Below are 25,989 nucleotides of genomic sequence, written 5' to 3' on the forward strand. Positions count from 1 at the left end.
AGTTCAATTCTTATAAAGCTGTATGTGGATTACCCTTTATTATATACTCAATTATTAACTATCGGACTAACATAATAAAGAATCAAATAATTTAGTTTAGTTGTCACTGAACCTTTGTGCTGTTTAGGTTGTTTTTAACTGCTATGATAAATTTAAAGGTAATTGATATCGATGCAAAAAGCTAGTGCTTTTATTCGTATCTTTGAGATACAGTTTTATTGACTGATATTATTGACAAATTAAAAAACAATTACACGAAAACTTAAGATAATCTTTGTAGATAAGTAAAATTATTTGCAATTACCTATTACTTATGTTCAAAAACAGGTTTAAGAAATATAAATAATTTAGATTGTTTTATTGTTTTCAGGTCGTAGTCTTTTTGCTGTATTGTTTGTACTACGTTAAAGCACAAGTAAGAAGATTATCTAATATGAATCTGCTAGAAGTAAATGAAAAACTTTAATTTTTTCTCCTAAGCAATTACAGCCCATTTTGTTGGTGCATGGCGGAGCTGGTGACGTTTCGGATGAATCCATACCACTTAAGAAATATGGCGTTAAACTTGCCGCTAGATTAGGTTATGAAATTTTAAAAGATAATGGCAGCAGTCTTGATGCAGTTGAAAAAGCTGTGCGTTTTATGGAAGAATATTCACAATTCAATGCAGGTCTCGGTTCTGTGCTAACTTGGGATGGTACAGTTGAAATGGATGCAGCAATTATGGATGGTGCAAGCTTAGATGCAGGCTGTGTGTCAGTGGTACGAGATATAGTAAATCCTATAACCTTGGCACGTAGAGTTATGGAGAAAACACGTCATAGGTATCTGGCTGCAGAGGGTGTAATGAAATTTGCTGAATCAGAAGGTTTCGAAATATTACCAGAGGGTTCATTAGTCACTTCAGCTGCTCTTAAAGCTCTTGAAAATTACAAAAATAGTTTAAATGCCACACAAGCTTTAACAAAACTTAATGATATTGATACAACTTTATTTGGTTCACCTGGTACTGTTGGCGCTGTAGCTATTGATGTGAATGGTAATGTTGCTGCTGCGACATCTACTGGTGGCATAACTGGAAAATTATCTGGACGTATTGGAGATTCACCAATTTTAGGTGGAGGTACTTATGCTGATAATGAAAGTGGTGCTGTATCTGCTACTGGACCGGGTGAGTTTATTATGCGTTATAATGTCGCATCACGTATACTTGCACTTGTTCAGCACCGGGGTCTCAATGCACATCAAGCAACTAAAGAAGTGCTGGAAAATATGAAAGAACGTTTCAATCAAACTGCTGGTGTTATTAGTATTGATGCAAATGGAACTTTAGGCATTGTTTTCACATCTAAACGCATGTCTTGGGCATACCAAAGTGGTAATGAATTGCACTTTGGAGTTGATGAGGGAGAAGATCAAGTGGAAATTGTTACTTATAAAAGTTTTAGTTTCTTATAAATGATTTTTAATTGTTGGATTTTAAGAGATTTCAGGAAAATATTATTAACAATGTTTTAATATTTGTAAAAATTTATTTAAAATATATAACATAAAAAATTGTATAAATTTTGAATTTGTAACATAAAAAATGATGAGGTAATTAATATTTTTAATTTTATTGTAATTATAGTCAAATTTCATTCAATTTACAAAAAAAGTCTTCAAATAAGTATGTTACCTATATATTATTGTTTACCAGCACGGTGCAGTTTAAGGATTTATACTTTAAGGAATAACCCTAAACACGCTAATTTTCTGCACAATCAATATTTTTTCACTATATACTTTTTATATCATATCCATAAACTTTTTTATTATATGTTATACCATAGAGTAAGTTTTATAGGTTATAATGGTAATACTACGGATCTACTTGCGCCTAATAGCCTATTGTCTTACAGCAAAAAAATGGAAAGACTTACGACTAGCTGACACCTTTATAAAACTTAAAATATTATCTTGTAGCAGACTAAGATCTACTAGAAAGTAGTTCTCTAACATGTTTAAACTATGGAGTAGAACTTTGAATAATTACCAACATCTATGCCATGATGTTTAGATAAAAATAATATTTATAGCATTTAAAGACCAAGAGTTGTGTTAGTTCCCAACACATGTAGAACATAAAAATCTCTTGAATTAAAAAAATCTTCTCGTCTTCACTTTTTTTTTCTCCACCAAACTGAAGTCCGTGAGTACTAGAGTGATCGAGTGACAGTTCTTGAAATAGAATAAATTCTAAATGAGTATATCTGTTTCTGAAGAATTGCAAAAAAACTAGTTCTAGCAAAACTGAATGCCTTAATATTATTAGACATTGTTTTGCATATAAATCTTTTTTTTTTTTGTACGATAAAAATACAATAAACTATAGCAAACATAAATTTAAAAAAAAAATTATTTTTTTAAATATATTTTAATTTCTTTTATTTTCTATGAGTTTAACTGTCATAAGAAATTATTGTAAATCAGTAGTAAGTCTCTTCGTATTTGTATAGAATACTTTCTTTTAATTATATATAATAATTTACATATTTAGAAACGTGTTCCGGTGGTGTTAGTGCATGGTGGAGCCGGTAAAGTACCAGAAGATTCGTATGTTAAACATAAAAATGGTGTTAAGTTAGCAGCTAGAAAGGGCTACGAAGAATTAATCAAAACTGGCAGCGCCTTTGATGCTGTTCATCAAGCAGTCGTTGCCTTGGAACAAAATCCACTGTTTAATGCTGGATTTGGTTCGGCACTTACCTATGACGGAAATGTTGAAATGGATGCATCTATAATGAATGGAGCTGACTTAAATGCTGGCTGCGTTTCTTTAATAAAAAATATTAATAGTCCTGTAACATTAGCACGAAAAGTAATGGAAAAAACTAGGCATAAATATTTGGCAGGTGAAGGTGCAATGTGTTTTGCTATAGAACAATGTTTTGAAATGTTACCAGAAGGTGCACTAGTCACACCAAGTGCTTTGGAAAATTTAAATAAATTTAAAAAAAAAGAAGCTGAACGTAAAAAATTAAAAGAAAATTGTGAAAATCCCATTGCACCGGGCACAGTCGGTGCTGTAGCCATTGATACTTGTGGTAATTTGGCTGCTGCTACATCAACTGGTGGGGTAAATGGAAAAATGTCAGGTCGTATAGGAGATTCATCACTTTTAGGAGCTGGCAATTATGCTGACAATGAAGTAGGCGCTGTATCAGTTACTGGTCTTGGCGAAACCATAATGCGCTATAATGTCGCCTCAAAAATTCTTGCATTGATTCAATTTCAACATTTGACGGCACAAGAGGCTAGCGAATTTGTAATAGTAAACATGGAGAAACGTTTGAGGCATAAAGCTGGCGTTATAACAATAGATAGGTGTGGTGGATTAGGAATATATTTCTCCACACCAGAAATGGCTTGGGCATATCATAACGATATATCTTTATGTTGTGGTATAGTAAAAGATGAATTTGAATCAGAAGAAGTAACGTAGACAATAAGCGTATAATTAAAATATTAATCCAAATATGTCAAAAAGGTTTCCGGATATTGAATCATATTTGTGAACAATAATTGCATATTTGGATTAACGAATTTTTAACGTTACATTGTTATGCATTTGTCAAGCGAGTCCTATTGTTTTGACTATTACTGTACTATAAAGAATAGTTATTCTCGAAGGGGTAATGTTGTTTTAAATAAAAAACGACTATTTTAATTAAAAATAAAGTCTATGTATATTAATTTTGTTACTGTATACCTTTTAGGAATCGTTGCATTATTATTATTTACAGTTGTTTTAACATTACTTAATCCTACTTACTTAATCAATTCAAGGAATTACTTAATCGATGTCCTCTTATTAATTCCAAAATTATTCTAATTACTAATAAATAAAGTTTTCAAATATTTGTTTATAAATATTTTTTTTTATTGATTTTTTAAATTAAATATTTTATATACCCACAGAAGTATATATTAGTATAATTTATAATATACAGTTACATGCAAATTTACTAAATTTTACAACATTACATAAATTAAATTTATGACTTATTTTAATTTGCAAATGGCTATTTTAAGATTTAATAATAGATTTTGGTATGTTTGATCAGTACATAGATTATAACATACCTATTTATAATTAGTTATATATGTGTAAATGTATATATATACAATATGTTTGACTTTTTAAATATATCGAAAAAAAAATTTGTTTAACATTTTTTTTAATTATATATTACATAAAATTTGGTATAAAAATCTAAATGTTATTAATAAAACTCTTAAAATTAGGAATTAATAAAAAAACTTATAATTTAATTAATGTATATATGCATATATTTATGTATATGTATATATATTTAGTTTGTTGCTTCATATTAAATTTTACAACATTTAGAAAAAAAATGTTGGTGTTTATTTTTATATGATTTTTTATATTTATTTTTTTCAAAAATTAATAATATACAGTTTAGCTATTAAATGATAAATTTTTTGTATTATTAAGAAATGTGTTATTTTGACTAAATTTTAAAATTAAATTAATTTGAACAAATTGTTATGTACAAACACTTACATTAAAAATATTTTTTGATTTGACGTAACAAAAGAATTAAAATATTTTATGAAAATATTATAATTTGTTGTTATTGAATTTATAAACATTATTTTATATAAATTTATTTACATTTGTTCTTTTTTCCTCAGAAAATACATATGCTTTTTATAAGTATTATAATAATATTGCTATTCATATAATAACTATTTTATATATGCAGCATTTTATATATGTAACATATCTATACATATATAGACATATATATGTATCTTGTTTTTAAATCTAGTTTTTTCAACATTTTTGATTACACTTTTTATTATATGTTTTTCTTTTTTAATTTAAAATGAATGCAGATGATTAGTGTTCCAATGCTATTCTTTCTTTTAAATATAATCTATAAAAATTGAGTTTTTTACGCATCACAATGCTTTTTTTTAAACGATATATATAATGCAATATATAAATCTTACAAAAAAAAAAAAAAAACAAAATTAACAATTACACACCGAGCTTGTAGAAATAATGTGTAATTTTATATTTCGCTTAAAATTTTAAATGAAATAAGAAACCTAGAAAATATTTGAATATATATAAATTTAGTGTAAAATGAAGATATAACAGATATAGTATTTTAAATTAATCTGGAAGTCAGTTGGATACTATAAGGGAATTAAAATTAATCTAAAAATTTTATTAAATTTGGTCTAGGATTTTGTTAAATTTAAAATATATACGAAAAGGTATTTTAATATATATATTTTAAAATTTTTCATATATAAAAAATTAAATGCCAAATTTTTTTAATTATAAATTAAACTGCATTATAAGATATATACTTCTATTTGAAACCGATTGTTTCGATAAATTTCATTGAGGAGGAATATAAATTTAAATATATTTCCATAGATGACACAAAATAATGTAATTATTTTTGTTAATAAATTTGTTATTGCTAAATTAGTATAACTATTATACCTTTAAAAGGAAACAAATACAATAAATAAATTAGTTGTTTTTAAAAATTAAATAAATATTTTGATTACAAATTACTATCTCGATTGACTTTGGAAATAACAACATAGCTTAAATTAAAATTTATGAAACTATGTGAATAACTACAACAAAATAAAATAAAATTAAAATTTTAATGTAAATATTGTTAAATATATAACAAGTTCTATACTTTTACTTTGTAAATTATATGGGCGGTTATTGACAACAAGAAAAGACATCGTTATTATCCCGTACCTAAGATGTCTTATCCTCACTGGGATGGACTAAAAGATATATCTTAAATAATTCTCTATTAACAAATAAATAGTTCATAATAATTCTTTTTTTAGCAAGCAAATTTTACAACAATTACAATTACATTTACAAACATGGACATAAATACAATGAAATTTTTACTTATTTTATAATCATACAACTTTTCAGTTTATTTTGATAGTACGAGTATAAATTTTATATTACTTTTTATATTTTTTGTATATGTTATGAAAGAAATAACGATTTAAAAATAAGATAAAAAGACATGTACAAATAAATTTTAGTTAAGATTTTAAAATAATTATAAATATAAAATTAACTATAAAATATATGTACAATATATATTTATGCGACCTTTCTAATATGTGGCCATACATGTATCAATGAATCAATGACTTCAGAGAATTAACCTAAAGATAAGGGTCAACATCTGCGCACATGATTGTATGAATTTGATGCTTAAAAGAATGTAGAAAATTTACGTTTATTTGGTGCTTTGCTAGCCAAAACCGAAACTGAAGCGTAAGCAGCAGGCTCAGCGCAAGAATTCTTAACAGTGCTGCAAGTTGTTGCACTGGTAACAGATTTTTTACGCGCATAAACAGCAGTTATTGTTGCAGAGGCAGGTGGAACTACGACAGGTACAACCACGGGTTATACGGAGATCTCATAATTCATATCATAAACACTAGCACGATCTGGAGTTGGTGTGGTAGTGCGAGCACCTAAGTGCTGAGCGTTTTGTATATTTGGATTAGCTGCCATTGTTGCTGAATTAGGTAATATACCGCCATTGTTACGGGTTTGTTGGTGTTGCAATTGCTGCTGTTGCTGTTCTAAGTTTTGCATTTCCATTGAATCGGTCATTTCGAGAGCACGAACGAATGACATCGGTCGTGTCGGAGTTTGTTTACGTTTAATTTGTGGTGATGGTTGTGGTTGTAGACTATTTGACTGTGATATAGCAACTGTATTAGTATTTGGATTTGGTGGAAATACTGCTACACCGCCACGTAATTGTGGCTGAAAACCAGGATTGCTTGTTGTATTGGTCAACGCTTGTTGAGCATGTCCATAATTTGTGGCTGTTGATTGGGATGAAGCAACTGAAGCTGGTACTGCATTATTACCACCATATCGTATCATATACGTTTGTGCTGCTGAGGTGGAGGGCATTGTTGTTGGGCTTGTTGGATTAGAGCGGTGATATTGTTGTTGTTGTTGTTGCTGTTGCTGCTGTTGTTGTTGCTGTTGCTGGGCATAATCATGTGGTTGATGCATACGTGAATGTGTCATTATAAGTGGATGACCTTGTGCGCCAGCGCCGCCTACGGTTATATATTGGGCATGGTGTATACTATTTGGTATAGTGCCTGCACTACTACCAACTGTAGGCACAATATTACCTGGCCCACTACCATTAAACCCTGGAGATGTATCTTTCCACATATACACTCCCCTTTGTGGACTTCCTGCTAGTTCGCGTATATTATCAACGGTGTTATTTGAACGGGCATATGATAATTCATTACCGCCTTGTCGTACTAGTTCACCTTCTGAAAGGAAGCGCCGCTGTGGGCTACCACCATATGGTTGGTTTAGATTATGCTGTTGTTGTATATGTTGTATAGCAGGACCACCTATATATACAATAAACAGAATTATTATTCAAGTAAGCTATATGATTAATTATATTATTTTGCAATATACAATATAATATATACAGCCATAATTCATAAGATATTAAAATTAAATAGTGTAATATAATTAACGACTAGTGGAATGTGATTAACTACAATTTTATACAAAAATTATCTAGCTTACAAAAAACTGCTTTTGAGATAGGAAAAAAAATTGTCGATTAGTTCATAAAATTGTATTTGGAATTCTTAATTTTTGCAACCTCGTATTACGCTTGCTTTCTTGGACTACAGTGTATGACTTTCAGAGATTTCTCTATCTTAAATTTTGCTTCCCTAATAACCCATGTGATTAAGTATTCTCTGAGGAAATTCTTAAACATTATTAAAAATGTTAGATATTTGGGTAGTGTTTAAAGCATAGATGGATTTGAATCTTATTAGATTACAAAACTTAACTGGCCCAAATCGAACAAAATTTGTACCAGTTAGATACCACAACCTAACGTAAGTAGCTAAGTGTTATGGTATATGCACTGACAGATCACCGCGTATTAGGATGATATGCAATAAGACTTCGTTACTTCGCGCAAGAGGAAGAAACTGTACTCCATTTTATTTTTCAATACCAAACATTGACTAGAATCAGATTTAAAAGCATTGGACTCTCTTTTCTAATTGATCTCACAGAGCTGTCAACCTTTAAAATTCAGAACATAGCTTTAGTTCTAAACACTTGAGGATAATTTCCTAAATTTGGTAGATTGTGGCCTTTTTACTTGACTGTGGAAGTAAAGGGTAAAATCGTATGCCCCAATGGAGTAATGATGCGAATATATAGCCTAGCCTTCTCATCGATCAACCTCACCTACCCGTGGCGTATTCTGTTTTTTACATAAGAGGCTCTGACGACGGAGCACAGATGTATAACCTGAAAACATATAGTTGAGCGGAAATTCTTTAACTACTAAACAAATAAGGAGATCTGGGCCTCCAGGTTGGGGGTTGATCGTAAGGCCAGCAAGCTTGCATCTGAAAAATTTTACCGTTACGCAACCCTCAAAGGAGGTCAAGGTTGACACTGGACTGTAGTGCCAAATAAAAAAAAGAAGAGGGAGTCATACCTTTTTGGAATTTTTGAGAAATATGTATTAAATATATATATAAAGATTATACTCGTCTGGGATGTCATTCGGCCGTAGTGGCTTGATATACTTTTTCATCTCTCGCTATGTCTCACAGTTTGAAATACTAGTTTTTTCGATTTATTACCGGCTTGAGAATTGGAGTAAGAATTAATTTGATCATTGCAAACATAGGTGTTGTTATATTTTTTTAAAATAGTTAACTAAAAATATAATAATTAAACTTAATTTGTTTGATTTTATTACATTCAAGTGCAGTTAAAGGGTGTTCACTTTGTTCCATACAGTGGGTTTCCGTCTGTAATTTCTTGAGTATGTAATTGGTATAATTTCTTGTGGTTTACCATAGGACATCTAATTTTATGTTTACATATATAGGTTAGTATTCAATTTGGAAAAAATTGAAAGTAAAACAATAAATTTTCATTCAACTTCGTATTTCTGGAACTGCTTTTATAACATAAGGTTCTATAGCTTCATAAAGTATCTCTGCAGAAATTTTTCTTTTTAACTTGTTTTGAATACTTTTAAAATATATATAATTTTAAAAATCTTACCTTGTTGTTGTTGCTGCTGCTGTTGTTGATGCTGTAGCATAACACGCTGTTGTTGAAGTAATAATTGTTGTTGCTGCTGTTGTATAGTCGGGGGTTGCGGATGCTGTGGTGGCAGACCAGTGGTGTATTCATAATATGATTGAGTTTGTTGCTGTTGCTGTTGTGGTTGACTCAGACCAATGAAATCTGGCCGTCGTGGTTGAGTAGGAGTTCCTGGATTTGATCTAAATGCAAAAAATTATACAGTAAAGAGAATATTAAATCTTTATAGAATTCACATAAAATTAGAGGAATATATTTATATCTATATGAATATTTAAATAAAATTTTTTAAAGAATGAAACACAAATGAAGCCGTTCACAATAGAAAAAACCCAAACTTAGAATGAATTTAATAGTAACGAGGCATTAATATAATGAAACGATAAAATGTTAATATGTGCGTACAAAATGACTGTGCAATTAAGTTAGTACTTCGTATTTCCACTAATATAAAAATGTTTTAGAATTTTTACACTCAACACTCAGTAAAATGTGAAACTTGACCTTTCAACATTTATTTTATATAAAGAAAACCACAACACTTAATATAAATTCTAATAACCCTAGTAATTTAAATGAATTATATATACATATATAACTCTTGTAATATTATCTGACAATAAAAGATTCACAAAAATGAAACTAACCTGCTAAATGATATATAATAAAATAAATTGATTTCATTTAAAGCCTTTGTCTCTATTTAAAAAAAAATACAATTTAATATATATACAAAGATATTAGGAATATATAACATTTAATATATATGATGAATTTTTCATAAGTATATAACATAACTTCCCTACATATACAATATTAAATATATGCTATTAAATATAATGCTTTCAACTATCCATACTAAGGCCGTTCAGTCATCGAACCTACGTCTACAATCTACGGTTCTCAACAGGCCTCAACCTGATATCTATAGGAATAAAAAAGTATTCCATGTATAGCAAGAAATGTCTTTGCTCAATTGCTGTCCTGATATTGACACGTGTATACAGTTATTTCTGTGCCTAACTGCAGATTTGTTCTCCTTTACGTAGTCTATTTGTGGTTTCGCCCTTTCGTGGTGGCAAGGTTCCTCCAACATATTAGATTTGATCATTATCACCCACCACTTTTCTTCTTTCACCTAGCTTTGCTAAACAATCTCCTGCTATTTCTTTCGTATAAGTTGTGTATTTAATTTCAAGAAATAAATCTTGTCGTGGAATAAAATATCTTCACGCCTCGGAAAAGAGATTTATGCATTTATATAAATGGCTCCAAGCTTAACAGAGTTTTCTCGAAGATTTAGGTTTGAACTGTTGTTCGCCTACCTGTTCATTGCAGTTTCTCCATATTAAACCACCATAGATATATAATCGGATGGAGAGGTAGTTAACTAATCAAAAAACTTGGGGGCAGAGTTGCCTGGCAATTGTAAAAGAAATCAGCACCGTTTTTAGAGTACGTCTAGTATAAATTCTGGAGCACCAAAATATTATTAAATGACGGGCTGACGAATTTGTCAGATATAGTACTAACCTCCCCCTAAGCACAGACAGAAGAAGTGATATTAATATAACCATCAACAGATCTTGGGGAACATAAAGATACATGTGTAACGTCTGTAGACGTTCTCTATCTAGATCTGTCATAGAGATATTTAGGGCTAAGATTAAAAACATCCTACTAAAAACACCCTTTGTAAGAATCTCAAAAAGAATTCCATAAGTGCAATCGTTACGGATTAACAATTTTATCACAATTGCCTCGTTGGGTATAAGTTGGTCAACTAGGTTCATATGTAATTGCTTTATAGGTTCTTACAGGTAAGAACCACAATTTTTTTAATTCTTGAAATTTTCATAATCTTGCTATTATTATGTGTATTAGAATATCAAAGATATTTAAAAGTATGCTTTGAGACAAATCTGATCATTATTATTATTAGTTACATAATTTATAATTCCAATTAACAGTTTTAAAAATATGTTTTCACTACAATATAAATATTAAAAGGTAAAAACACTTTACTTATGTTGCAAAAAAAATTAATTTAATTTAATTTAATATATCATTTAACTGTTATACATATTTACACATTATTTCAAAAGGGAAAATATCAGGAACAAATCATGATATACCAATTCTGAAAACATCAATTAAAGAAGTCGTACTATTAAGCATCTCGTTGTAGTTTATTTATGAATTTAACTAATCCACTCGGAGCTTGAGTACGCATGAAACGTATAACCCAATGCATTATGAAAAAAAATCCATAAACTAAACCAAAAAGAAGAGCGATTGGCAACATCACAATCTTGGTACGGGCAGAATAATTTGACTCATCATCAAAATTGCAAAGTTGCCAAATAGTTTGTCGGCCCAAAACCGCTAGACGCAGTTGCTCAATCTGAACTTGAAACCAGCGAAAGTACATCTCTAGATATTGCAGAAACTTTGAAACAAAAAGTCCTGTAATAAGACCAAGAAGCATTACAATATTAAAATGCACTCCCATTGAGAAATCACGTTGACCCATTTCAGAAGCACTTGTCTGTTGTGAAGAGTTATGTATGCGGTTATTATCAAGTTCATGTAATTGTAATGAATCACTACCACTAACCATATCTGATGAATAAGAAAAGTGGTTACATGGTGGTTCCACACGTGATGTATATTGCTGATCAGAAGCTACATTATATTCACTATGGTCTGATTCATTTTCATCGCTTTCCTTATTCTCCTTAGGTAGTTTAAAACCTTTCCTCAATTTAAAATTCTTCCATTTTGGATTTGGCGTAAAACCATTAAAGCTTCCTCCACGACAAAAAGCAGGATTATACCCATTCTCTGGCGGTGAGTAAGTTTTATTCCATTGGGAAGAGAACGCACTGCCAGGTAAATTGGCATCATTTTTCTGCGGTGTCCCTGAGCACTCTTGATTTACTTTCTCAAGTTCTTGCTCAATAGCAGCAAATGCACCCATTCGAGAAAAGCCGTCACGTTTCATGCTTAACTATTATGTAGACTTCTTCAAATTAATGTGTTGTGTAATTTTTTAAAATAATTTCTTACAGCCAAAACAAATTTCAATATCTTTTAATATTCCGAAACTTTTTTATGACAAAAAATATTTTATTTTCATTCTTAAGCAAATATAAAAAGTATTTCTATAAATTTGAAAATTATAAAGCTTGCTATGACTAGATTGAAATTAGTTGCACAAATTAAAAATGTGAAAAGTTCTAATATTATTATCCAATATTAGTATAATAGATTATTTCAAACGAAATTCTTTAAGAATTATAAGCATTTTAATCTTTAATATATAAGTTCCATGAAGTCTCTGACAAACATGGATTGTCAAATATTCATTTGGTTCTATGAGACTAATCTTTTTATAAAAATTCAACGACTTTAGAAGTGGTTAGTTCTGCAACTTGTCAACTTGTCATCTCAGACGACTAAGGCCCACCTGTGTCAACAGAAACTAAAAATGCAGATTTTCTATTTGAATTATACTAACTATAGCATGAATATTCGTCAGTCTGTAATAAAGTTAGTTGTAATAAAGATAACATGAATATGTCAGTTGTAATAACGACAACATGAATGACCGTCGGGTTGTTGTTGTTGTAACCTGCTGGGATCAGCTTGTGAAGTCGTTTTGGGAGGTGTCGAACGGTGCTTGGTCATCGCTGGCGACGAGTGCTCCCGAGGCGTAGACCCGACCGTTCTTGGAACCGTTGGGTTGTATTATATTAGCAACAACATATGTTTCCGCCGATTTTGCGTATAGTAACAACTTGGGGTTTTTATTTTAAGTTTCTAATTAGTTCTCATTATAATAAAAAAAAATGTAAAAAGTCTTGATACTTTAGTAGTTTTAATTTTGCGTGATTAGTTCAATATCAAAAAGCTATCTTCAAGTTACACTTGTGTTAAGTCTTCAAATAAATTTTTGGCAGCTGCTGAATTGCAAGCTGTTTGGAGTAGATGTAACATAGATGGATCTCAAGACCTCAAGTAAGTCTGTAAGACCTTCACTTTCTTCACATTGTTGAGAATATGTAAAAATATTCATAACATAACTTAGCCTTTGATGGTATTTCCAGAGAAAATTATTAATATATTCAATATTATTAATTATATTATATATAATTAATCGTCACTTAGTTCAATTGTTTAAATACATTAAATTATCAACATATGTTAAATGCAATTCACTTCGCATGGAATTATATACTTAAATGATACCACCTTAACTGTTAAAACATTAATATTAACCAAATTATAAATAATTATAAATTTAAAGCATAGTTAAAATATTATGGTTTTTAAATTTATTTCATACTTAACTAATGAAACATTTATGTTTTATGTTTGTATGTTTTTAAGAGAAATAAAATTTGAAACACCAAAAATAGTGATTGCACATTGAGTTCATGTATATATAAAACATTAGTTAAAATCATATATATCTATTTAAAATATATATATCTGCATTTGGATGTGACTTCAGACGAAATTGAGGTATGAGTACGATTAATTGTAAGAGAACGATGCATTAAAAATGAGTATTTTGAGCTCGTAAAATGTGAAAAAATAAAATTTACTGAAACGGAAAGAAATAAATAAACCAAAAACTCACCTCCAAATAGGTACAGAGTAGAAATAGAAGTGGACGGATACGGATACGAAAACGAAAATGGAGGCTGAGATGTTTATATAGACTATACTCATATGCACGACGAACGCTCACAGTTTTGAAAAGAGAAGTATTTGTTAAAGGCTCATTTGGTTTTATAGCTTATCTTATAAATTATAATTGAATTCTGATTTTGAGTATTGACTATTAAATAAATAGAGAAACAAAAGATAATAGATAATATTAAAAAAAGGCATTAGAAAAACATAAATATATATTATAATAAATAAAATAAAAATAAATTAGCAATAATAATACAATATACTATATAAATTAATTTAATTGAATATAAAGCATTATTTTTTAAGGAGATTTAAGCAAAATTGTCTCAAGATTTTATATAATATAATATGATTACATAGTTTAAAGTTTGCACACAACTAGCAAGAATGATTGTTATGTATATAATATACATTATTTAATACACAATCTTAGTTACTTTTACTTTACCGAAAGCAAACATTTTATTCTCATTAAAAAAGTATATATAACGTTTCAAATACCTTTATGTAAAAAAAATTTTTAGGTTATGTATATTATATATACTTCTCAATAAACAATATCAGCTATTGATAGCTTATCAAAGGAAAAACCTTTAACCCTAATCGAAAAAATATTTTTTTCCTCCAATATAATATAATATATTATTATATTATATTATATTATATATTATTATATTATATTATATTATATTATATTATATTATATTATATTATATTATATTAGTTTATTATATATATTATATTATATATATTATATTATATTTTAGTATTATATTATATTATATTATTTATATTATATTATATATATTATATTATATAATTATATTATATTTATTATATTATATATATATATATTATATTATATTATATTATATTATATATTATATTATATTATATTATATATATTAATTATATTATATTATATATATTATATTATATATATTTTATATTATATATATTATATTAATAATATTATATTATATTATATTATATATTATATTATATTATATTATATTATATTATATTATATTATATATTATATTATATATTATATTATATTATATTATATTATATTATATTATTATTATATTGTTAGCTGTTCTAAAGGAATATAAACAATATTATTTTTTACTTTATCATAAACTTTGTATATGGGTTATTTGGTAAATTATTTGTATTGTCAACTAAGTTTTAAACAAAATCCAAAAAATAACTTTAATAAATATAACAGATTTAGAATTTTTATTTTAAATAAAAAATAATATTTATTGACCAAATATTTTGATTACAATCTATAGTCATCCTCAGGGTTAATAAATTACTATATATATATTAAATATAATTATTTTTAAGCAATGTGGATGCTTGCCAGCGATATCTGCAGCCACCAAGTTATGGTTTTGGGTACATACTATCATTTACAGAAATAGTTTGTTTGGTTTTAATAAATATACTATGAAGAACTTTTTTCTTTATTTGAGTTTTTTTATAATTACTACAACTACTGAATAATATCTATATAAATAAAATAATAAATAATAAAAAAATATTAAAAATTATAAGACGCTATAGTTTGATGTTTTAAAGAAGTCACCATATAAAGTTTTATTTAGTAAAACTAACAATGATTTCAATAAATTCTACTAATCTCAATATGTTGTCTGAATCATATTAAAACAAAATGTTTAACCGCAAAATAATTATAAATACCAAATACTAATATATACAAAAATAATGCCCATGATTCGAAAAAGCCAGCTTATAATAACTGCAGCAACATTTAGTTACTAAGGACTACTCATCACAAAAACATTAATTAAGTTTTTTTTATTTTTTTTAAATATTTTAGAATAAATATCTTCGTAAAACAACATTTCAAAGCAACTGTGCCATAAAAAATAATTTGGTATGTGTCTCCATACAACACTGAATCAATTAATCAATTAATCAATCAACTAAATAAACTATTTACCGATTATGGCACATTTTAAAGGTTGCTAATTCCAGCTATGTCCATCTTTATTGGGAATTTTTCAATATTTGAAAGAAATTTTTATTTATAAATAAAAGTAATAAAAATGGCATAATATACTAAATAATTAGAATTGAAAACTTAAATAAATCTGACAAAATATTGCATTGCATTTTACATATTCAAATTTGATTATTATATTTTATGCTTAAAACTATTATAAGTTTATTCGCTTACCTTCGTACTGGGCTTGCCATCACAAGTGGTGTTGCCACACCTAATGGTTTAATTCGTTGTTGCATCGTAGGTGTAGCTGTTGTCCCACTGCGATTTTGTGCGGCAATTCCTTGGTTGTTTGCATGGGCTGGATGATCTGGTGACAGAGCATCCGCATTATAACCACGTTGGGGTTCCAAGCCTCTATATAATAATATAAAAGTTTATTGGAAACTATATTAAATTTATATATGGTAATAAATAATACCTTTGCCGCGCATGTGGACTATGTCTTGGATGATACATACGCATATGTCTTGGAGAATCACCACCACTACCACCACCTCCTCCAGTTGCTATACCACCATTTACATTTTCTATAGGCGGCAGATAGAAATTACTGGAATTATGCCTTTGTAATGGTGGTGTCGGTTCACAATCCTGACTTTGTGATGCTTGTGGCTCCATATCAGTATCTGAGCATTCACGTCCTGGTGAAAGCTAGTATACGAGCAGAATAGAAACAATTAACCTAGTTAGTTAATTCGACAAATCATATTTTACATACTATATATGTTGTAAATATGTTTTTAAATGACAAAATATGAATTAAAATGATGCATATTAATTAATATTAGTTATCAGCAAAATTAAGTATTATTAAAAGATTTTTGTAAAAGTGAGTGTAAAAAAATATTCGCACTGTATGGTGCCAAAAATATTTAAAAGTGGTTTTGAGTGTAGTTTTCATTAATATTAATTTGTAAAATTGTTTCAATTTTGAAAAAAAAAAACTAAAAAATGAAAAAATTTATTAATTGCTCTGTACAAAATGGCTATCCTGGTTAAGATGGATATTGTTTCATAAATTTATTATTAAATTAAATTAAAAAAAGTTAATGGATTTGCAATCACTTGCTGGTTAAACTGTAAAATAAAATAAAATTCTAAGCATTTTAAATGAAAATGTTAATATTGAATTTTTATTTTAAAAATATATATTTTGCTTATAGAAAACTTTATTAAAAAGTACTGTCCTTTAATTGTTAAGAATTTATTTTAGAAAGATATAATAAAAGAAATGGTAAATATTATTGAAAATTGTACTTAAAAAATAATTAAATAATATTTTACCTTTTGATCGGTGCTTTCATTAGGGTGTAGAGTATTTTTATTTTTGACCAAATTCAAATATACATATATGGAATACTTGATATATGTTATAAATATCACAAATTAAATTGTACTACTACCAACTCAAAATACATGCATCTTATTGCAATGAGAATATTAATGTGCGTAAAGAAAATTATTTTTAAAATATATACAATGTTTGCTTATACTTTAGAAATAAAGCTTTAAAAAAAAAAGAATAACACCTGATAATACCAAATATAATTACCAATAAATCCTTTTTATTAAAATAAAATAATAAATAAACCACTGACAAAAAACTATAAAATGCCATGAAAACTAAGGAATACTAGAGTATCAACTATATTTTTACATAGGGACTTAAGAAATTGAGCATTAAAAGCTTTTAAGCGTTTCGAGACAAGAGATTGGTAATGTCTGAAGCAAGTATTTGTATAAACTATAGATCACCTGGTTGTTATGTGTTGTTGCTCTACCAGAACAACTACCGGAGTAGAAACTACCAGAACAAGACAATATTGATTTGACAATTAACTGCATTAGAATTGTTTAGAACTTTTGAAGGACTATAAATTGAAGTTGAGTCAGTTAGCTAACATCTTAAATATATCAGAATATAGTGTGTTTATATTTTTAAGGGAAATTTTGACCATGCATAGTTTGCATTATTCACAAGTTGATTAAAACGATTGTTAGATTGAATATTTTACACTTAAAATAGTTTTTTCATTCACCGAATTTTTTAGAAATAACCCCCAGAGACAACTGACTTCTTGCACATATCAAAGTGAAACATCATGGAAAGAAATTTGGCTTGAATTAAAAAGCATTTGGCAAAACTGCGGTCTATTTTGAAGGGACAATCAAATTCTTTCACAACAAAAAAAAAAAAAAAAAATTAAAATTGGAATGAATATAACACTCCTGGAGAAGAGCATGTTGACGACAAAAGTCAAATTTTCGAAAATTTATTGTAAGTAATGTGTTGGAAACAGCATTATCCTGTATATTTGTTAGTTAGAAAATATTAACTAACTATTAAAAATATATCAAAATGACAAAGATAAGCGATTTTACTTGTTCTTATATTTGTTATCTATACTAATATAATTTGTGGAAAGTATATGCTAATCAGGAAATAACGTACAACTCGTCTATAATAGTAGTATAATAATAATTTTATTTAACTGGGACTTTTTAAGCATACGTTGTAATAATATTAATTTATTATTTAAAATTAAAATTTTAAAATTATAATACAAATAAGAAATGAAAATAAATTTTTGAATGAATAGGTAGGTAGTAAGTGGAATTTTGCAAAAACTTACATATGCGCACATCTATAGTGACATAATTGTGAGCAATAAAAAACACAAAATAAAATTTTGAGTTAATAAATCTATCTAAATTTTATCAAATATTTTATATGATTAATTTAAGAAGAGAAACAAATGTTTTGCTTTCATACAAAAAGAAAAAACCATTTATTAAAAAAGCATTTAATAAAGAAGAATTTTAATAATTAAAAATCTTTCAAAGCTTACTTTATTTTATTCTGTACTTATAGCAAATTAAATACAATATAAGGACTAAGAAAACAAATTAATTTCTAAATTTCATTCATTTTTGATTAGAACTACCAAAATATATGTTATATATATGCAACTAAAAATATTGGAATAAAGCGGTCTTAAGATATCAGGGCCATTTGACTTAAGGTATTTTTCAGATATGCGATTCTTTGTATGCCAGTAACTATTGCAAATACACCCACTTCCTCCTAACAATACTTTTCGTTTCTTCAACAAAGGATTTAACTCCCGTATTTATAGTTTTTTTGTTATGAAAAACGCTGTGTTTGTATTCATCTATAATATATTGAATATACTATATTTTAAAATAACTAAAAATCGAAATATAAAGAAATGAAAAATTATTTTAAAGGTTCTTTCCGGTACAAATCAATTTAATCACATCAGATTATCGCCAATATAATATGTAAAATATAAAATCAATCTATTAACGCGACATTGACATAGTTAAGCGCATAAAATTTCAGCGGATTTACTAGCTTGGTCATGTCGTACTAATAGAATAAAGTGCTTCGGTACTCGCAGGTGGAAAACGCGGTAGATAACGTCCGCATTTCGGTGTAAGGACCAGGTGGAAAACGATTTGGGGGTGCTCGGTACTACCAACTGGCAACAGCAAGCAACTAATCGAGCTGGCTGGCGGAGGCATCTCGACGCGGCCAAGGTCGACTAACGCCTGTAATTTCTAACTAAGAAAAACTTTATTTTGGAGATTTCTAGTTACTAGTTAGAAAGAAATGTTTTAATATTTGAAAACACCGGATTATAAGAAGGAATACTTTGAGAAATAAAAATGTATCTTTATTGACACAAAATTACTATAAAATTGTTTCAGAAGCAACTATGATAGGAAAACTGGCATACAAATAACACTATAAAATGTTTTTACCAAGTTTGTATAATAGCTTTAACAGTTTTTTTAAATCGTTATTAAAAGGTTTTTTTAATGTATCTAATACAACATATTAATAAAAAAATAATATTGATAAATAGATCTAAACAAGTGCAGGAACACAATATTTAGGAAACATTAAGCGTTGACATAATAAATGGAAAGGAAAGTGGTTTTAAAAATTCAAATTTAGATATTGAATAAAATCTTGCGATTACTAAAACTAAAGGTTCATTACAGCACTATAATTTCAATTTGCATTTAAAAAGGTTTATTTAAAAGAATATAGTAATATAAAATTTAAATAACTTTTATATCTAAAATTACTTAGTGCAGAAACAAAAGCAAGGAATTTATATTAAAGTTTTGTGTATAATAGAATTATTACCAGTAAATTTAAGTAAAAACATAAAAGCAAAATATATAAAATTTAATAAAAAAATTTTTTAAAACATGCTGAAAAGAATAAATCTTATAAAAAAACTTCAAACAATGCATAGTAGTTTGTGCTACTCTCAAAAACGACTTATTGCTATTTAAGATTAAAAGTAAAATAAAAAAAATATCTAAATAGTATATTGCACTAAAGAATAATTAAATAAATAAATAATAGCATAGAAGAAATACTAGAGAACATCAACAAAAACAACAACAACAATTGGCAACAATAATCAATTTACCCACCTTACTATAAAGCGTTGTGCCACCCGAGCGTTGATTATAACCATTTCCCTGGTCCGTATAAGTCTTTACCTGAGTGTGTCTTTTATCCCTATCGTAGTAACTATGTTGAATTCCACGGGGGGAATGTTGCGCATTGCCAGCGATATTATTGCTTCGCATCCCCCCCGCCCCACCGCCTGTCTGACCGGCATCTCGATCGGTTGTTATAGTGCTAATAGCTTGATTTTCTTTATGTGAACGACGTGAGGCATATCTTTCTGGTTTAAGTAAACTGCATATTGTAAAAGAAAATATTTTTATACATTAATAAAGTAAATTTAAAGTAAACTGTTTTTTGTAAAATGTTTCCTTACCTAGGATATTGTGGTCCAAATTGTGTGTAACAACAATTGTGCCAACAACCGCGTGAGAAAGGATTATAACCACCTTTAAATTTGCCGGTTACTTGTTCATTTGTTGTACGCCCTCTGGATACAAGAACCATGTGAAAACCAGTCAGTCCGAAAATTGGTATAGCAAGTATGGTAACGATGCCCATTAATATTATACTATTAAAATAAAAACAAAAAAAAAATATTTAATGCAAAATGGAATCGATATAAAGATAATTATATATAGTATATATATTATATATACGTACGCTACAATAGGTGATGGATGCTTAATGTTAGGCATTATCTTTAATACATAGAATAAGCATAGAGAAAATATGCTTAGCATATGTATTGATAAAGAGACTAGAAAGAAGAAAAAGAAGCGATAATTGCGACGCCCAATACAATTGTTCACCCACGGACAGTGATGATCAAAAGTCTGTTAAAAAAACAAAAAATTATATAGAATTATTTGCTTAAAAATAATAACTAAAAACTTACTTCTATGCAGTGATTGCATACTGAACAATGTGAACACCTTGGCGGTCGGTAAAATTTACATGTAACACACCATTTCATTTTAACAGTGATGCCATTTATTTCAGCATTTTTATACAGTGGCGCACGGAATTCCTCTTCACGATCTTCATCGGGTGATGCTGGTAATATTTAAGTTATTATTAATAAAAAATTTTTTAGCGGAAATAATACCTTTTGGTATAACACCTGGATCCATAAACGTGGCTAACGTAAAATTAGCCAATACAAAAAATGTGATGACACCTTGATAAGCTGGTACCCATGGATGACTTTTCACATAGTATTGGCAGCTAAAATAAAAAAATTTCAAAATTACAATTTAATTAAAGACATAATGTAAACATAAATATAAACATTATTTATTCACAAAAATAAAAAAAGAGTGTAGTTTGTTTTATAGCCAGTATAATATGAGTATGTGCGCCATCCATAATGAATTACAAAATAAATATGGCTTGACACACAAAAAAGATGCCCTCGAGTTTTGCATTATGAACTGTCAAATGCACAAACCAAGTTTGTTGTTAATATTAAATGAGATTTTCTCTCGTTACTTAACTTTATTATTGATATAAATATGAAAATAAAAAATACTGTCACAAATGTACACTTTCATGTATGTTATGAAGGTACTTGATGTGCAGATACTTTCCAGTGAGGCTGGCTTTTTCAATGACTTTGATGCTGATGAAAAGATTATGGTACGACATTAAAAATCCATAGAAGCATAACGTTTGCCAAAGAATGCACATACAGCGCACTTACTCATAAAGCCCATATGCTTACGTTAATTTCATGGCACACTTAAGTGCGCTGATATGGTCATGACAAAGCTAGTTATATCCTTTTTAGGCAGATACATTTTATATTAAAAGCCTTTCACTACAATTGAGAATAAAAAAAAAAACAAGTATGAGTTTAAATAACTTATATATAAAGGAGAATTTTTTTAAGTTATATTGTAAGTGATTGAACGGCTACGATTGAACGGCTACCATCGCAACTTATGGTAGAATCTTAAATAAGTATGTAAAATAAAAAAAAACATACTATGCTAAATAATAATAATAGTGCATTTACTTATTATAGATGACTTTTAGTGGATAAATTGAATATAATTATTTGACTAAGTAATTACTAAGTAATACTGAGCTGACCATGCAAAATGCTGCCTAGTTATTACCGGAATACTTCAAAGAAAATCAGTATACTATTAAATTTTGCTTAAAAATAATTACAAATTTGTCCATCAATAATCATGAAAATTTGTTGCTATTTTTGTAGACTGTCGTGAGGCACTGCCAGCTATTCTTCTTCTGCTTCTTCTTCATTCCATTGCGTTCTTAGTGGAACATTGGATCATCTGCCAGCTATTGAAACCCGGTAACTAATAAGCATATACACACTCTTATTTATTGTATATTGTAACTAAATAATAAATAAGTATTCTCTATTATAAGCTGTCATCTTGCTTACTAAGTGAAAATAGTCTCAGAAAGAATAACGTATATCAGCATTATCGATAGTTCACTACAGAAAGAGTTCCTCCATTGATATAGTCATAATTTAAAGCAGAGAAATGCAATTAAAATAATTTAGACATTTGTGAATGCAATCATAAAATATGGATTGTTTCGATATATTTATTAAATAGCGAATAATAAAGAAACAATTTACTTATAATTTACTTAACAATTTACAATTACTAATTTAATAATTATTTTTTTATTCTTGAAATACTGTTTTCTATCATGCAAGCTAGAATCACTTGTTATATGTTATTATGCATGAACTTAGTGAATGTGGTATATTATAAATATTATTCGCAAGAAAGCGAATGAATTTCAAATAAGCGAATGCTTAAATATTAAAAAGTCAGTTTAATATCTATAAAATGCAACCAATTGTAGTTATTATGTATGTTATTTATTTAAATATGGAAGTAGAAAGTAGACAAATGTATTTTGAATATCTGAATCTGTTAATTTAAAAAAGAGACATTAATTAATAAAATGTGGACATATCGTCAAACCACTCTATAACGAAGTCGTCGGTGCTTGCAAAAAACCTCATTATGGAGACGTGGTAACAAAATTTTTTTATTTGGTGTTTTTGTTTGCATTTTACTAGAAAATAGTTCCCTGATTATGTACGTATTTATTTTAAAAATATATTTAATTCATATTTAAACATAAAGATATATATAATATTAAAAACATTAATCATCTATTGGTTTGTATTAAGAGAAATTATTTTTATTAATTACTATTTAATTTATTAATATATATTATTTAATTTTAATCATTTATTATTATATATAATTTTAATTATAATAATTAATTATTTTATTTAACTCAAAAAGAATCTGTTATTTTTCCTTGTGTTGACATTTTTACTCTTTCCTTGTTAAGAAACTCTTCAAGTTAATAGACTAAAAAATTTTTTAAACCTCTCTAAAAATTCACTATCTCTCGTATTAAAAGCGAGAGCATATAACATATACATGTGTTTGGTGATCAGTCTTTCATTTAAAATGTTTACTTTCAGAAAAGGCATATAGTGTTCTTCCACCTTTTACCAATCCAGTCAATGTGTAGGTCTAAAACTGACCATATAAGAAATATAAAGTGAATGAAATAAACAGATATGAGCAAATATATAATTACGGGGCTTGTGAGCTGACCAATATTTTAAAAATATTTGGTACAGATATGTATGAAATATGTTGCTAGATTTAAATTCTATTCCAGACTCCACCGCATCATTTACAACAGTATACCACTCAGTTAACAAACCTTCTGATTGTTGGATTTTAGAAATTTTCCACTAAAACTTGAAATAGGGCTCAAAACTTGCTTAAAATAAGTCATGCAGTAAAATTTCTAATTTTTAACAGCATTTTGCACTCCAAAGGAATTTTAAAGAAAATTATGTTAACTTTAAAGTCTCAACAAATATAGTTTAATACAAAAGATTTCAGGAGAACATATTTATGCAACGGATAGGTAAGAAATTTTTGTTTCTCAATTATAAGAAGAAAAAAAAAACTGGTTCATTAAAATGTGAAAAGCACTTTATTCCTCTTAGCTTTTATATAAAGGATTGCAATTATTTAAAAATTTTAAATGTTTTATGCTTCAGAACATATCTTAAGTTTGTTGGTCAAGTAAGCAAAAATCAAAAAAATAGTAAAAATATATTTACGTTTACTGCACTAAAACGATGAAGTTAAATTCTAGTATAAAAAAAAAATTAATTGAACTTTAAACGATATGAACTCTATTAACATTTATCTTAACCTGGTAACAAAATTTTGCCCACTCTCATGCCATACTCTAATCTATGTTCAAAAAATACTTAAGCCTCAATTAATTCCCCAAGTACACAAAAGTTCTACTATTCATTAAATTGTGTATTCATAGAATCAAAAGTGCAATAAACTTTTATTTACCACTCAAATCGCAATAAGTTTAAATGTGCACTGCTTGATATATAGACACTTGAACTGCAATGACGGAAATTAAGGCAATTTCTCACCGAAATTAATTCAACTATTCATTATACACACACGTGTAGTGTTCATCTATGTTTTGTTTATCTATTTAGTATTAATTCTGTAAGCTAAATAAGTGAAAAGCACTTGCACTGTTTTCATCGAGAAGTAATTTAATGAAGGTAAAAAATTTTTATTTAATTGTCAATATCAATTTGTGTTTAGTTTATTGAATAAATCAGCAAAATTAATTAAACTTAATGATACCAAACAGTTTTAGAAATAAGTGACTAAATGAAAACTTTAAGATAATTATTTAATGATATTTAGTATAATAAATTGAAGTTTATGAAGTTATTCGATCAATTATAATAAACAAACATATACAATTAGAAATAAAGTAAATGAAGTGACTAAATAAAAACTTTAAGTTAATTATTTAATAGTATATAGTAAAATAAATTGCAACTTCTAAAATAATGATAACAATTATAATAAACAATTAGAGATTTAACACAATAAATTATATTAATAGTCGAGGTGATTAAAAAGTCTTAGCATTTATATTTATTTTTTATAAATGTATTTATTTTCTTTGGTATAAAAAGAATTTGGATAAAATCCATTATCTATTCTGTTATTCATAGTAAAACTCATCGCATTAATTCTGGCTTATAACATACATTCTAACTTTTTCTAACGTTCTGCTCAAAAAGTATCCGGATTTTGTTGTTTGTTAACTACTCCTTAAGTAATAGACGTTTTTCAAACATTTTTTGTTATGTTGGTACACCCTTTCTTGTTATATGGAACAAATTTGAGCGCCATCTGTCAATTAGTTTATTTACAGCAGCTGTTAATGTGAGACTACCTTAAGTGCATTTAGCGATTTTTACTATGGAAAATTTGTGTTGTACGCGATTTTGACCAAAAACGGCACTACTGTCATCGCTCAGGCACCATATTTGCCAGATCTGGATCCGTCCGACTTTTTCCTGTTCCCGAAACTCAAATTGCTCCTTCGTGGTAAGCGTTTTGAGTTGATTGAATCGGTAAAAGAGAATTCGCTGAAGGAACTAAAAGCCATACCTTCACAGGCCTACGAAAAGTGTATAGAAGATTGGTTTAAGCTTTGGCATATGTGTATCGCTTCAGAAAGAGC

The 25,989-nt window shown here is 27.9% G+C and overlaps 4 protein-coding genes across 4 annotated transcripts in view; 2 read left to right on the top strand and 2 right to left on the bottom strand.

Annotated features, from left to right (window-relative positions):
• The first annotated feature begins 112 nt into the window (after positions 1-112).
• On the top strand, positions 113-1,505 carry LOC119673142 (probable isoaspartyl peptidase/L-asparaginase GA20639). Its single transcript, XM_038084380.1, has 3 exons — positions 113-158; positions 371-415; positions 481-1,505. Exons 1-3 carry the CDS (start codon positions 144-146, stop codon positions 1,456-1,458), a joined length of 1,038 nt encoding a protein of 345 aa, XP_037940308.1. The 5' UTR covers positions 113-143; the 3' UTR covers positions 1,459-1,505.
• Positions 1,506-2,435: 930 nt separating this feature from the next.
• LOC119666998 (isoaspartyl peptidase/L-asparaginase-like) lies at positions 2,436-3,700 on the top strand. Its single transcript, XM_038076276.1, has 2 exons — positions 2,436-2,474; positions 2,540-3,700. Exons 1-2 carry the CDS (start codon positions 2,436-2,438, stop codon positions 3,482-3,484), a joined length of 984 nt encoding a protein of 327 aa, XP_037932204.1. The 3' UTR covers positions 3,485-3,700.
• Positions 3,701-6,149: 2,449 nt separating this feature from the next.
• LOC119666999 (dendritic arbor reduction protein 1) overlaps positions 6,150-25,989 on the bottom strand; it is a 54,054-nt gene continuing 34,214 nt past the window's right edge. Inside the window, exons 2-10 of the mRNA XM_038076277.1 lie at positions 21,506-21,624; positions 21,296-21,453; positions 21,061-21,233; positions 20,774-20,968; positions 20,421-20,691; positions 16,366-16,598; positions 16,119-16,301; positions 9,164-9,387; positions 6,150-7,461 (exon numbers count right to left, since the gene is read on the bottom strand). Coding sequence (XP_037932205.1) covers positions 6,476-7,461; positions 9,164-9,387; positions 16,119-16,301; positions 16,366-16,598; positions 20,421-20,691; positions 20,774-20,968; positions 21,061-21,233; positions 21,296-21,453; positions 21,506-21,624 — 2,542 coding nt within the window. The 3' untranslated portion in view covers positions 6,150-6,475. The remainder of the gene's footprint in view (positions 7,462-9,163; positions 9,388-16,118; positions 16,302-16,365; positions 16,599-20,420; positions 20,692-20,773; positions 20,969-21,060; positions 21,234-21,295; positions 21,454-21,505; positions 21,625-25,989) is intronic.
• On the bottom strand, positions 11,248-12,322 carry LOC119671060. The gene is made up of 2 exons (XM_038081557.1): positions 11,823-12,322; positions 11,248-11,753 (listed from the first exon to the last, which is right to left on the bottom strand). Exons 1-2 carry the CDS (start codon positions 12,207-12,209, stop codon positions 11,376-11,378), a joined length of 765 nt encoding a protein of 254 aa, XP_037937485.1. The 5' UTR covers positions 12,210-12,322; the 3' UTR covers positions 11,248-11,375.

This window comes from Teleopsis dalmanni, chromosome 1 (genome assembly GCF_002237135.1).
Source record: "Teleopsis dalmanni isolate 2A chromosome 1, ASM223713v2, whole genome shotgun sequence".
NCBI classification, from domain to species: domain Eukaryota; kingdom Metazoa; phylum Arthropoda; class Insecta; order Diptera; family Diopsidae; genus Teleopsis; species Teleopsis dalmanni.